Genomic DNA, 15,059 nt, shown 5'->3' on the forward strand with positions numbered 1-15,059 from the left:
TGTTTCTGTTTTGTTTGTTTGTTTTTGTTTTTCTGATTCTTCTGCAGCTGATCCTTCTTGATTTGTAGATATTGATACTGAAGTACTGTAGCTCATCTAAACATGGAAGTAAATAAATCTTTGTCCTTAAATGATATTCCCTGTTTTAACAAACGATCATGTTAGCACTTTGCTGTGATGCTGTACATGAGGGATCACAATTCCAAAATTATTAGGTACCTTGAACCAAGTCCCCAACCTCATCTTTTTTTCTCAATGCATGATGTTGCATTTGATGTTGCATGTAACCCACTGCTCTTTGCATTTATGACTTCTCTCTTGCTCCCCACTGTGTATCCTTTGCAGACGTTAACATTGCAATGTACATGTTGTCTCCCAGATCATTTATGATTTCACAGCACAGCACCTGACTGTTACTTTCCTTTTCTTAATCTAAAGCCCCCTGCTACGATTTGTTACTAACTTGTGTAACCCTCTATGTGTGGCGCATGCCTTTTCCCCAAATCGATTTGTGGTTCGTGAAAAGTTCTCTCAGCAGTTCTTGGTGGCCGTTCCTTGTATCGCTCAGAGGGGCAAGTGACTCATCCTAACCTGGTGTCAGCGTAGGCTAACAAGTGGCGGTGTCTCACACTGACCTCTCCCTGCTGGTGCAGGAGGAAGAGAGGGCCAGCAGTGAAGATATATTGCAGGCAGTAAGGTGCCTTTTCTAAAGCTGTCTGGGAACGTCACGTCCAGTCAGCACTGACAGTGTGAAGCCGTCTTGCTAAAGTGCTTTGGCAGGAGCAAGAGGGACATGGAAATGTCCCTGTGCACTTCTGCTGTCTTTAATTTGCATGTTTGTGGCTAGGGGTGAATTTCACCCTACAGAAGTGACAGCACATCGTAATTGCAAAACCATGGCTTTGCTAGGGCTATTGTGTGCTTTAATAAGGAACCCCGCTCATGGAACAAGGTGCTAGGTAAAGAGCCAAGCAGCCTTTAGTGTCTTCAGCAGATAACCTCTAATACCTTGTTCAGATGTGGAGCAAGGTGTGTCTATAATTGAACTGCCAACAGCAGTGTGAGTATTAGAAGGCCTTCAGAGATCTCCCATCTCACCAGCCCAGCTTGAGCAGACCAGATGGGAGTACAGCATGAAGTGTTGTTCTTGGAGTCTTGTAAAAAAATCACGTCAAGGAGAAAGTGGTATGCCTGAGTCACTGCAACAATTTTTGTATGAGGTTGGGGGCACAAGAAGAGACAAGAGAAATATATCCTCTTCAAAGCTGTTGCGTAAAATCCAGTGTATTGAATGTCAGTAGTAAAACTGGAAGACAAGCTCTGGAAATTTCTTAGCATTTTAGTCAGAAATCTGTAGAGCTGTGAGAAAGATCAGACGGGGTGAGTATGAATGTTCAAAAAGCATCCTTTATTTCAATTTCATGTAGATTCTTTTTTTCTTTTTTAATTTTTCACTCTAGGAAATTCAACAATATTTAAAATTATTTTTATTTGTTGCTTTCTCATTACCTGTCTGTCTGTAGACGTATTCACTGGGGGGTACATTCAGTGGCTGGCCTATATAAGCACAGTGATTCTGTGGGTGGGAAGCTCCAGGAAGAGAGAGCCGAATTTGTCTGCACACGGGTGTGACCCTACCAAGGCCACAAAATCACCAAAATTATTTTTGAAAGGAAATTAAATCAAATTTGCCTATTAGAGGAACAAGATTTTGTGTCCTGGGATCTATTTGTAGCATGCTTACCATTACAACTAGTGTTGCTAGTGCCTGTACTTTTTCCGTGGTAGAATGGTTTGATGTTTCTGTTCAAGCTCATGGTAGTGAAGAGCTCAATGTAGCTTGTGGTTTTTGGAGGTGTGCCTCCACAACAGAGGGCCCCTGGTGGTGTACCGACGTAGGTTTATTTGGAAGACCACCTTTTTTGAGAATTTCAGAGCCCATGCTACTAAAATAAATGTAACTATTGCTGCAGCAATTAAAATTAAGTCTCTCCAAAAGAACTCCAGACATTTGATTGGGAGAGTCTTCTTGCAGGTCCCCAGCTCATTCCCAGTCAGCTGCTTCAAGGGCTTCATCCTCACAGGAGCAGGAGTTGCACATCTGATGTTTGCAAGAGAGGGTTCAGAGACATCTTCTAACCAGAATTTTAGATACAGAATATGACAGTCACAGTTCCAAGGATTGTCAAATAGTTTTACTTCCTCCACACTGAGCAAGCTGTCCAAGGCCCCAGGAGGAACCGTGGTCAGGCTGTTATTCTGCAGATAAAGCCTCTTGGCGTTAACGGGCAAGGCAGGCACTTCCTTCAGCTTCCTTGAACTGCAGTCTATCTGCAAACCCTTCGTTTCTCCCAATGACTTACAATTGCAGGAAGGAGGACACACTTCAGTTTGGGTCATGTGGAACAGCAATGATATGGCAAATCCTGCAGCAGTGATGAATTCTGCCTTGTTCATGCTTCAGCTACCAAGAGAATAAGAATAATAATCTGATTAGTATGATTCCTTAATTAGCTAGTGTCTAAATGCAGAACTAGAACACAACTATTTCTTTTTCAGTACTGTAAGTGCAATTGGGAGAGGGCACAGAGGTCAGTTTTTGCCTCTAGTTCATTGCTTTTCCTTCATCATTGTACAAAATCTATTGTTATTCAAAGTTCTGGAACAGAATGTCACCAGGAGATGACGTTGATAACTAGGTTAGTTTTAGGCAAAGATTTTGATTCAGTTTCTATATCTTCATGACTCTAATGTTAAAATTGTGTGTCAAAGATTTCAAAACTGAGTTTAAAAGACTGAATAATTGTAAACCTCTAAAAATCTTCTTTCTGGGCAGATGAAGATTCTAAACAGGAAGTAGGAATTTTTATGTTGTAAAAAGTTGTGGGTTTTGTTTCTTTGTTTTTTCATCCCCTGTCTTGTACCCTCATGCACTTCTCAGAAAGCACAATTTAGATCTGGATGCATAGAGAACTGGAAATTTTGCATATCCGTTACTGCTTGTCTTTTAGGGATTAAATAACTATGCTTTGGGATTGAAGGTAATTATCCCTTTTGCTATGTCATTCCCAGTTATACAGAGTAGCTCTCACTAGACTTTCACTGTAGTGCCTTCCATTTTGCAGTTTTAAATCTCTAAAACTATTCCCCTCCTATATTTCCTACTACTTCTCTGCATCTAAAAATGCATACCAGGCCTTGGGACTAAATTGAAATTTTAAACACAAACTGTCTTGCTCAGATTGAGTAAGTCATGATTTTGGAACCATCCTTCTTTGATTTTAATACATAACATAATGAAAAAAAAAAGTATTACAATTCATTTGAATAAGTATATTAAGGCAAAAATATCTGTCTATATTGCCCTGGGTACTACTCAGCAGGTACTGTAAAATGTGTTGAGTTTTTATATCACTACACCCATAAAGAAGCCTTGTTTTATCTGAAGAAGGTGAATGCAGTTGTATATTTTTTTCGTGGGCACAAATGAGAAGAACATTGAATATGATTTAAAAATAGACAGGACAAAGCCTTAGAAATAGTGGACAGATATAACAGGCCTATTAACAACAACAAAATAAGAGTTTTTTTCATATATAAGGAGATAAGGTAAATCCAGAGTTTAATTTTACTTATTTAGAATGGAATTTTGAAAAAAAAAATCAAATGATTGTTTTCAAGTGTAAAGAGATTTTAGAATTCAAAAAAAAAAAAAAAGATTTTCTTATAAAAAAATAAGCTGAGACTTTTTTCTCAAGGAAGTTTCATTTAATTAAGACTAAAATTGTGTCGGGAAAAATGGACTGATTTTGTTTTAAATTAATTTACTTCAATTTGATTACAAGGACTATGTAATTAGCTTCCTAAAGTTGGACATCTTTAGATTCTTATTCTAAGTACTAAGTTTCTATATTTTAAATGGGATTAATGCTACATAAAATTACAGTCTTCATCACAAAGTAGCTGAAATATTAATCTTAACAAACTCCCCTGTCTTTGTTAGCAAGTAGTTGTTCTGAAGATCTTTGGTCTGAACCTACATACTTGTATAATATTTTCCAAGAGATCTATTAGAGCTGTTCTTTTTAAATAGACATTTTAAAAGGATAGACTGTAGGACTGACTGAAAAATTAGCAATATCTATATAAAGAAAAGACCACTTCTGATTTAACAGACAGGCAGGAAGAAATTCCAAATCAAATAAAATTAACAGTTGTGGCAAAAATGCAGAAAGGAATTGCCGGTGAGAGTCAGGCCTGACTCCTGACTGCCACTTACCCTTCTTTTTCCCCTCTTGCTTCCTTTCCCTCTGCGTGGTGAAGCGCTGGAGTACATAGTGCAACCAGAGCTGACTTTATAGAGTCAGTAAGGAAATGGGTTAAAGACAACAATCTTTTTCCTATGCATAATAGGAAACCATGCCCAGTGGAAGATGTGTCAAGTGGTTGACATGTGTCAGGGAATATAGTGCTTGAGGCATTTTTATATTTTCTACAGACAAGAGGAAACGCTTTTCAGTTATTTTTATTGCTAGTATACTTTTCCTATTAAACCTGACAATTTAAAAGCCTAAAATAACTCACCTGAAATCTGACAAATTTCTTCCTCAGCTGTAGTAATCTACATACAAATTTAAGAGTTAGCTTCAAATTCAACTCTGGGAACACGCAAGCCTAACAAAGATACCAGGGAGCTAAAAATAGCCCATAAAATAGAGTTCGTAGTTTTGTTTTAGTCACAGCTACTTGTGTTTGATGAAGGATCCATGTGCATGGATCAATGGGTCAATTCCTATTTTGGTTCCTTTGGTGTTTTTTTTTTGTGTGTGTTTTGTTTTGCAAAAATATTATTTTTGCAATGTTGTAGCTTGGTCTGGGGTGTAGAAATGAGTTCCCAAATAGTCAGGGAAGGTGCACTGGGAAGACTTGCCATCATGGTTAGCATAGCACAGCCTAGAGGACGGGGAGGTCCTTAGCTCCCTATATACCATGTCTCCCCAGTTAGGAGAGATGTGTCTAGCTCAAAAAAGGACTATCACCCTGCAAATTTCTTAGCTCTCATGTTGCTGGAGAATATCAGCAACGTGACATGTCAGAACATATGGCACTCAGTGTATGTTTGGGTGGAAAGCCAGTAATTCAGGAAGATACAAAACTATAATTTTGTTTTTACCTCTATTATTACATATGTGAAAATTTGGTAGAGAATTGAAATACATTTTTCCTTAGCTTTAGCTACAAACATGAACACTAGAATTAATATTGCAGTTGACTTTTGGAAACCCAGCGTGCCATGGATCTGATGTTTAATTCAGGCCAGCTCTTGTTTAATATGTTGTTTTGGAGACAGGCTTTGAGCTGTGCTCTGCATTTTGAAATGAAACCCAGGTGAGTTTTGTATGTTGTAGACGTACTGTACAGCCCTGCTTCTGAACTGTTGTTTCTTTATAACATGCTGTTCTTGAAGGTAGAGTAATGTTTGACATTTAAGATTATTTGGATAGTAATTGCTATTGTTTAATTCTTATTTATATTTAAAATATTTTTCTTCATTAAGTCCAAATAATTTACCAGTATCCTGAAGTTTGTTAGGAGCTTCCTTAAGAAAATGACTTGCTGTGTATCTTTGCTCTTTAGCACTTTAAAAGTTATTTTAAACACTGCTGTGAAGGCAAAAATACTTAAAACCCCTTTTGAATTTCATTTTTTTTCCCTATAAGATGAGGAAAGTAATTTTTCTCTTGTTAAATGAGCAATCCATCTGCCTGTCAGATGCTCAACAGTTGGACCTGTGAGTGGACTGCTAATAATGGGAAGATCCTTCTGTCTTAGGGATTGTTTCCTACAAGCGTTGGTGGGATGTATGTGGAATAACCAGTTTATCATTTGTCTATCCTTATGACTTTGAAACATGTTCAGCAGCGATTAAAGATTTCAGGTGACAAATGCTGATTATAGCGGTGATGCATTCAGTTAACAAGAGGTCAGATTAAAATGTTCTAAAAAAGGAAAATAAAGGGTTTGCTCTTGAGGTATTTGGTTTCAAGTTGCTTTTAGAGGAAAGAGAAAGACCAAGTGTTTGAAGTGAGGTAACTGCTTATTGACTAAAAGGTAACCCGTGTGTGTGAATGTATGTATTGCTTGGATGGTTCTCTTTCACAGAAAGATCTATTGATGAGATTGTGAATTTTTTCTTCTCTCTTTAACACCAAACACGCTTTAAAAAACTAAAGCATGCCACTAGACCATAGATTTCATAAATGCCTGTCTTTATCCATGCCTGTTTCCTGTATCACACTATCAATGACACGTATTAAGGAATGCCGCCACGGAACACAAAACTTGCTGCTATACAGTGGAATCAAATGCTGCATCTGATAGCATCAAAACAGATGCAACATAATTGGAATCCTTTGGAACCCCTACTCAGGTTCTGTGCTGGGGGGGATTTTTACGAAGGTGGTCCCGTGTTCCTCTGGGTGCTGCATTACACATGGTTGGAGAAGTAGCTGGTCACGTTGAGTCTCTTACTTTTGATGAGGACTAAGAGCCTTTCTTCCACTCAAAGGGATGAAAATGTGTGCAGTGAGTAACTGGCAGTAGCAAAGCTCAAAATACAAGGCATTAACATTTATCATTTTAGGGCTATAGCTTCTTGTAGGCCAAATGACAGTTCTTCTTTTAAGAGGATTTATTAAGAGCTGATTAGGAAAACAAAATTATAATCTGCTATAATCTTGTTATAATATATTATAATCTGAAAAAGTATTTTTCACAGAGTGAATGTATTTGAACTTTCTGTGAATGAAAAAGGCTGTCAGGCTCCTCAGCTGTGAGGTATTTCTGATCATTCTTGTTTCCCAAACCAAACCTCACTACCTTGCTTCCTGAAAGTACATTTTTCTGGAGTAGCTTTCTTTTGAGGCCTTGACGTTTCCCGTCTGTTACGTGACTGCTGCTTCTGACTGCTTCTACAGGGAGAAAAAAAGTTGGAGAGGGGGGATTCCTGGCTTGCTTGCAGTTACAGATACAAGCTGCAAGTTAAAGCTAAATGTGCAGATCAAATGTCTGGTCTACTAAGAGAAAATTCAGGCAGAATATGCTATTATCTTTTACAAAATGTTTTAAGGAGTTATAGTCATTGTTGTGAATGACCTATTCTTGACATAGAAAGAAAAAAATCCTTTTCAAGACCTATTCCCATTTCCAATGCTGACAAAACTTGCCCATCACTGTCAGAGAGCAAAAGTGCTTCTCATCTGAATTCTATCACAATGATTAAATCTGTTCTTTTGTACTTTCAAATAGGTTGCTGACAACACTAATCAAAATATTTCTTTATAAATTGATGAGTCACTGGAAATTCATGAATTATGCAAATAAGCAAAAAGAACAAAAGAAACGATATTAATCATGAAATTCAATCACACATCAAGGAATATCACCTGTAGAAACTAAAGAAATTCTGTGGCTTCTCTCACATCTCGAGTAATTTTAGCCCCTGGGCCAAAGTACTCCTGCCATCTACTGCACCCTAGAGGACTAAACTGTTGAAGTCATTATAGTATTTATACATAGGAGGACTCTAAATTTCATCCTGTACATATTCTGCTTCTGGTATTGTTTCCAATGGCATACTTACAGTGGTTTTACCTGATTTAATTTTGTCTGCGTCAAACCAAATATCCCATTTCCTCAGAAGATTATTACATGGGCAGATAAACTCTTGTCATTTAGGAAATTCTCCTAAATTGTACTCCACCGATTTTATCAAATATTTTTTCCTCTGCCTGCCCATTCTCATTAAGAGCCTCTCTCCTCGCTGTTTTCACTGTGCAAAATGGTACAAACTTGCTGTGTAATCCTCAGCTATTGCTTATCTTTCCACTAGGTGTCATTCAAGTTATTTTCTTTGTTAAATGTGGAGCATATGCTGTCTGAATCAGCCTTTGTGTATAGTTTACCAATTCAAAATAATTATCAGATATGCTGAAGTACTCTTTTAAAGTACTATTTTTTTCCATAACATACAGGTTTACATACAGGCATACAAAATGTGTGAATTATGTAATGTGTCTAAATCAGGTAGCTAATCACATATTTGTGTTTTATGGAACTCCTAGGGCCATGAGCCTGTTAAAGAAAATAAATATTCATAGAGGGTACAAACTGTCCTCAAGAATATGTTGCTATCAGTTATGCTAAGTTGCAACAATGGTAGAGTGTACATGGGGAAGCTTTTAGAGAGAGAATCTCTAAGAGCATCATTTTTAAAAGACACACCGTCAAGGCAGTATTTCCCGCAACAGGATTGTGCCTTGGCAGTTCCCTGCACTCCCAGTTCAGTTAATTAGCTCTGAACATGCACCAGGGAACCCAGTAATCCTCACAGCAGTCAGTACATTCAGTGTTTCTTTCCTGTATTTCATTAACTGAGTGTAGCTGCATTGATGGGAAGTGCTGGGCTTGGTAAAATGAAGTCAGCTATGTCCCTCTCTGCCTTGCTTCCTTTGTTGAATTAAATATTTTGCTCCAATTAAAAATAATCAGTTTTCTAGCTCTTTATCCACAGGCACAGTTATTGAAAATGCAATAGTGTGCTTCAGTCAAACTGTTAATACACAAGGCTGCATTTATGGAATGTTTTATTTAGGATCAGGATTAAGCTTTCAGAGCAAATCTCACAGTCTTCCCCATTTTCCAGGCATGCTTTTTAGAGGAAACCAAGTTGCAAAAAGAACTCTGGAAACACATCTGATTTGCTCCAGGAAGTTCAGTACTGGGGACCAGTCCAAAATAACACCGCCTCGCCAGGTATGCGTGGTTGGGTGATATGAACATGGCCAGCGTGACAGCCAAAGCCCTATCCATAACTGAGCCTTGCTTGAATGCCAGGCAGTTTCTTGGTAAAAATGCAGTCAAGCCTGCTAAAGATATCAAGTGTTTTTCCCAGGTTACTGGATAGTAGCTGTGGCAAGGTTGTAAAATGTATGAGATCAAGCAGCACGCTGAGCATTGCAGTGCTGTCCTTGTTTAAGAAGCTTGGTAATAAACAAAATCAGTCTTCAGCCCCATTATCTAAGGTCCTGCTATTTTCTGCCTGAAGAGCTGGAAATGTTGAAGGCAGGGCATAGAACTTTACGGTCACACTGAACAGTTGTTCTTGGAAAGATCAATTAGAAATTAATTAGTGTCTGATGCAAAAGACTGTATTGGAAAAGTTCAAGTGATGACTTTCCCCTGGTAGTTCACTGTAGAGTTTAAGTCAGTTCCTAATTGATTAGATGGTTAGTTTTTGCATTGCCCTTTATAAAGCTACGATTTTATAGGTTTTTTTGAAATACATCAGTCAATTCTGGATACATTTTCAATGATTAATTATTTTTCCAGATCTGAGCAGCTAGAGTCACATTGTTCCTTCCATACTAATTTTGTATTTACACACTGTGTTGCTCAAACTTGCACATTTGCCCAGTTATGTTCTCTGTGCCATGGTGAACTGCAGAAAGTTCTGCCCAGACTTTGGATCACACCAAGAGCCACAGAAAGTCGCCACAAGTCACATTGGGTTCTGCTGACTTTGGGCTGAATTTCCACTGCAAAGCAGGTGGATTGTCAGGAACAGTATGCAAGATGACATTATTGTCAATCCCAGTATTCCAATTCTTGCATTGCATACCCAAAGCATGATATTTACATTTTAAAGCAATATTATATGTTGAATCTTTATTTACTTTTTTTTTTTTTTAATGGGTTTGGTGTTTTTGAGCCATTAAATGTCACACTTCCCAAGTTCTGCTCATGGACAGTGAAGTTATTAGTAATAAAATCAGAGATTCACCTATTATTACCTTATGCCAAGTGTTAGTTTTGGAAGGAAATCTTCTCTATAGCGTGACCTGTGATAAAATCACAAGAGCTGAAAATGCTGCTGTGCTAATCCGATTACTTCTTATCATTCAATTCTAATATACTAACAGTTTGGAAGTCTGTTTTATCAAGCTGGCAGAAGAATTAATGATACGGCCACATATACTGGGGGAAAAATAAGCAATGTTCCTCTAAAGAGGATTGTAAATTCATTTAAAGATGCTCTCTCTTCCCACATAATCTAATTCTTTCTGTGCCCTCATTTGCTCCCTCTAGCTCACAGCATCAGTGATTGTACAGTAGTGAAACTTCCTACATTTAATGAAGCTAGTTGGAGGTTATTTATAATTAATTTTCACATCAGTTTTGATGAATCTTGGTGGTTTGATGTTGTCCTGCAATGACACTCATGGTGTCATTCTCTCCCTGCTGAGAGGCACAAAACATCCAGCAGTATCTCAGCCCCTAGTAGGAAGAAACAGAACTTGGAATGAGAGAAAAGCTCTCTCCTCTTAAGTCAACAGCTCATCCTGATTACGCCTCTGAAATACATCAGTATTTGTCTCATACCTTGCCTGGCTGCTTTCTGCACACCTGGCCACAGCAGCTTTAGAACACAAGCTAAGAACGTTGTTCAGGTTTTATGACTACAAAAAATCATTTTCTTTCATTTTTTTTTATTTCTTTTTCCTAGTGAATCCAATTATTTTTCCTTTTCTTCCTCTCTGAACTCAGTGGCATTTCTGATAAATCCCTATCAATGAGACACAATGTACAGTAACGAGAACCCATTTCCAAAATGCATGGCAAGTTAAAAGTCTATATACTACCTCCAGTTTAATTGCTGTTGCTAGATTGCTATGGTTCAACAGAGCTCTATTACAAATCTTAGCTTTTGCTCAGTTTGCAGTTCTAGCAGTTGGGAAAAATGTATAAAAATTCCATCAACTCTTTCTTAATCTTGCTCTGAACATCAGTATGTTGAAAAGGAGTATTTCACTTTTGTGAATAAAACTGTGCCTGAAGGGCTTAACTGGGTAGACAGAATGGAGAGAGCCTCACCCGTGGGGCTTGCGGGCACTGCCTGAGATTAGTCATACATCTGGTGTGAAAGAAAAGGTGGGAGGCAGTAACTCCACCCCTTCACAGCCAGGTGCTTGATAAAAAAACGTTAGATACATAGATGGAAAAGGAAACAATGACATTGGTACTCAAGCTAGTGAATTCACACCCCAAGGCTTGGTTGTAGAAAGCAGTGCCCGTGAGAGCTCTGTAACCTAAGCATTTTCTTGAGCTTAATGGTGTGTGCCAACATCTGGCTGAAAGAGGGGTTTCTGGAAGAGAAGAATAAACTAACTGCTAGGGCTAGAACCTAAGGCTAGAGTGGCCAGGACTTTACCATTTCTATATATGAAAGTGGTTCAGTAAATAGGTGTATTATTTTCAGTGAAAAAAATCTCTGAGAAAAATGTGAATTTGTTAATTTCCGGAGTTCCAGAATTCCATTTTTTTTTTCCTGACTTGTCAAGTAGGGCCATCAAAACCCTATGCTTGAAAATACTTGTTCAGGAAGCTTCTTGCTTTGACTGTGATTAATGGTGCGGATAAAAGAACGCACAGAGCAGTCAGCAATTTGACTTGGGGCAAAGTTCCCAGCGGTCTTATATTGAAGACCTGAGGAAAGAAGCACAGGCACTAATTCTCAACTCAGTGAAGACTGAGATTTTCTCAGCCTTCAGGATATTGGATATAACTAATAAACAGTGCAGGTGTCACCTAATTTTGGGGCTTCTATTTCTAGGGTAGTCTGTAAACTGAAATTCAGTACCTGTCTTTTTTGCTCAGAGTCAGCATGTAAAGTAGCCTCTTGAAGAGGATGAAAATACTTGTGACTTTGAACAAATGTTCTGGAGATTCATCTTTGAGAGGTTTTAAAGGTCTCATGCGGGTGCTAGCATGATGTGAATTTTCATGAGTACAGAGCTGCTAACAGCATTTTTTTGTTTACGTGGACAAGCCCCAAGGGCAGGATGCTTAAAATACAATGAAAAGCCTGGGTGCTACTTCACGCAGTATAAAAATAAGAGCAACGTCATTGCACGACCACTGCAGAAAATCAGATGAGTGTGTAGAACTGCAGGCATGCTCTGGTTGTGGCAAAGGTTTACGTGGTCATCTCTGGCAATGTGAAGGAGGGCCCTCAGACGAATAGCTACCTCCTCGTTCTTCTCCAGAAGACAGCCATGTTGTTGTAGCATGATGTTCAACACATGCCAAGAGGCAAAGAATCACTCAAACTCCACTTAAAGCCTTGAGTGTATTGCAAATATTTCGATAGTAAAGAATTTTCTCCTCATTAAAAAAACAGAATGGACATATATCATGCAGGTCTTGTTTGCTCTTGAACCTGCTGAGAAATAGCTGACAGATTCTGTGTGTGGACACACGCTGCAGTGAGTGTCTGTTTCCTTTCTATTAATCCAAAACCATCCAGTAAAACTGAACAAGAAAAAGGCATCTTATTTCTAAATAATATCCACACACAAGAATAGTTACAATTTACAGATCAGAGCAAGTTATCTTTACTTAATCGGGGAGAACAAGAGAGTTGAATAGCATATATTTCTCAAGTGGTTTATTTTTCTTCTTCTACAAGCATTTCTTTCTGGCTACTCCAGGTCTTTGTTTCAGCACTTTGCTGCTACTAGAGATAGATGTATGTTCTTCACCACTTTTTCCTCTTTCATCCTCCCATCTGTTCCATCCATTACAACTCCATTATTTTCAGTGCAGACATATGCAATATGTAGATTTATCCTGCAGCTGCTTTCCTGCTGGGGAGAGGAGACATAGTTTGTATTGATTCATAACCTGGTTCGGTCCTCCTTTTTCTAGAACAGGTCTTTTGTCTTTTGTGGTTTCATTCTTCTAAGCAGTGTGTGTGCGTGTGTGTGTGTGTGTGTCTGTGTGTGTGCGTCTGTGTCTGTGTGTGTGTCTGTATAGCTGTCCAAAAACCAGCCAAGGTTTAGAGCCCTGCTAAAATTGTGTTGCTAGGATTGTATTCTAAGAGCATATCTAACGCACAATCAACAGAGATGCACTCAACATATTGCTGTACACGAATCCTAATATATCACAGCTTGAGAGTTAGTACTTTTTATGTGGTAGTTTTCCTTAAAAACTTCTGCTTGGCCAGACTGTAAGCCAAAAAGACATCTGCTGTTATTTTCACATTAGAGTTAAGCGGGCAAAGGAAACATGCTTTCACTAACGTAACTTCAGCAGTGTGAACTATATTTGTGTTTGAGAACTTTTTGAATAGAAGCCAAGGGTTGACTCCCATCGTTGAAATCATCTGATTTTTGCCAAATTTAGCTTACCTAAACTGAGGCAGTTTACCTTGCAAAACAGGGGGAACATAGAGGCCAAAAGGTAGCTACATGGATAGCAAGGCACTGGATCTGCTGGAATCGGTACTTTATTTAGGAAAAGTTGCTCCGTGAGGCAACTGTAGAAGATATGGGTGCTAGCCTTCAGATTAGCTGATAATGGTAACAGTGATAATAAAGATTCCAAAGCTTAGGATTTACTTCAAAGAAAGAAGGCAGAAAAAAAGGACCTTCTCTGTAATGTTTTAAAGCCTGTGTGCAGTATCATTGCTCGCAGGGAATGGGTTGTTTGGCTTTGCCAGTGCTGCAGTTTGAATGACCCAATAGCTGCAATGCCATGGAGAACTGGTGAAATTAAGAGCTTATGACACACTCTATTATAGGAAAATAAAATCAGGTAATAGAGTCATATTGGGGTAGAATATTAAGTGAAGTTCCTGGCATAAACTACTGAGGCTAGGTAGCACAGCTCTGTGAGTAGGAGTATGTTTTGCACTAGGCTTTTGAAATAGATCTAAATCTTTTGGCTTTTGACATTTCACCCACCAGGTTGCCTCAGAATGTTAAAATAAGTGCATAGAATATGGGTGGGAATAGGATGATCTGTCTGCAAAGCAAACTAAATAAAATTTCCCTCACACCCTGACTTTGGTAATGCCTCTGACAACAAACCAACATGAATACATTACCGATATCTTCAGCCAATAATTTGTGACAGGATCTCAATCCCTTTTACAATTTTAATCCACTGATGCCAATGTTGCAACTCACAAGCAACTTTACTTCAACTCTTTACATTCTTGACAATATTGTTTGCAGGCTTGAGGTGAAAAAGATGTTTTTTTACTAAACCTGTGAAAAAATCCTTAGGTTGATTTTATATTAGAGCTTGTTTGCTATTAATTTTATTTATCATAGCACATCAGAAAATGTATAACTTTCTTGGATCTTAAGTACTGAAGTTTTACATTTATTAAATAGTTGACAGTAAATGTTCTTATAGGGAGACTGCATTTAAGTTATTATGACTTGTAAAAAGAAAACACCAAAAACAATAGCTTTTTTGAAGATTGTAGTATTTAATGTGTTTCCATATGTAGCTTGTCCTTGATGAGAAGGAAAATACCCAGTTGCTATCTAAATTGCATTTGTATGTGGCTAGCTACTTTTAGGAATGTTTACTGTGGCTTAACCCTGAAGCATACCAGGTAAGCCATAAGTAAGAGGAAACATAAAACCAGACTGGCATTAAGTGATAGGTAAAAGTATTCAAAATATTTGAAACAGTGGAAAAGTATTTTGAAATATATGAAACAAGAATCACTGTGGGAAAAAAAAAAAAAAAAAAAGGAAAGAAAAGGAAAATGTATGGAAGAAAACAAAGAAAACAAACCTTTTTTCAGGATGCGTGCTTGACATTGACAATTATTAGAGATTTAAAGAGCTTTTTTATATCCTGCAAAATGTGATGCACGCTCTTGAACAATGTGTTTGTGGTAGATATGTAGCTTTTCCTTACATTTTGAATTACTTCTTTATGGCATGTTATTAATATGATTATTATCAATAAAATATCCTTCAACATTCAGGAACACCAGTTAATATCATTGATAGTGTTCTATGGGTCAATTTTGCTCAAGTTTTTCTGAACTGAACATGGCTGAATTTTCTAAAAGAAACTGTAATGCTAATGGAGGAGCTGCGTGCATGAAGTGGATGAAATACAGGCCCAGAAAAGGGGCTTTTCCATTTCTCCCCTTCAGCTTTCTCAGCTCTGCCCTGAACAACCCCCCATGCTGT

At 38.0% G+C, this 15,059-nt stretch overlaps 1 protein-coding gene and 1 long non-coding RNA gene across 3 annotated transcripts in view; one reads left to right on the top strand and one right to left on the bottom strand.

Annotated features, from left to right (window-relative positions):
* Positions 1-15,059, top strand: part of LOC106040055 (uncharacterized) — a 68,283-nt gene that overhangs the window by 40,923 nt on the left and 12,301 nt on the right. The gene's annotated exons all lie outside the window — the stretch shown is intronic.
* Positions 1,390-4,354, bottom strand: GP9 (glycoprotein IX platelet). 2 transcript variants are annotated; one of them, XM_013187676.3, is made up of 2 exons: positions 4,280-4,354; positions 1,390-2,464 (listed from the first exon to the last, which is right to left on the bottom strand). In XM_013187676.3, exon 2 carries the CDS (start codon positions 2,455-2,457, stop codon positions 1,831-1,833), a length of 627 nt encoding a protein of 208 aa, XP_013043130.1. In that variant the 5' UTR covers positions 2,458-2,464; positions 4,280-4,354; the 3' UTR covers positions 1,390-1,830. The 2 variants fall into 2 exon arrangements, with proteins under 2 accessions (XP_013043130.1, XP_013043131.1); XM_013187677.3 differs by lacking the exon at positions 4,280-4,354 and adding an exon at positions 2,563-2,643.

The sequence above is a fragment of the Anser cygnoides genome, chromosome 10 (assembly GCF_040182565.1).
Source record: "Anser cygnoides isolate HZ-2024a breed goose chromosome 10, Taihu_goose_T2T_genome, whole genome shotgun sequence".
Taxonomy (NCBI): Eukaryota; Metazoa; Chordata; class Aves; order Anseriformes; family Anatidae; genus Anser; species Anser cygnoides.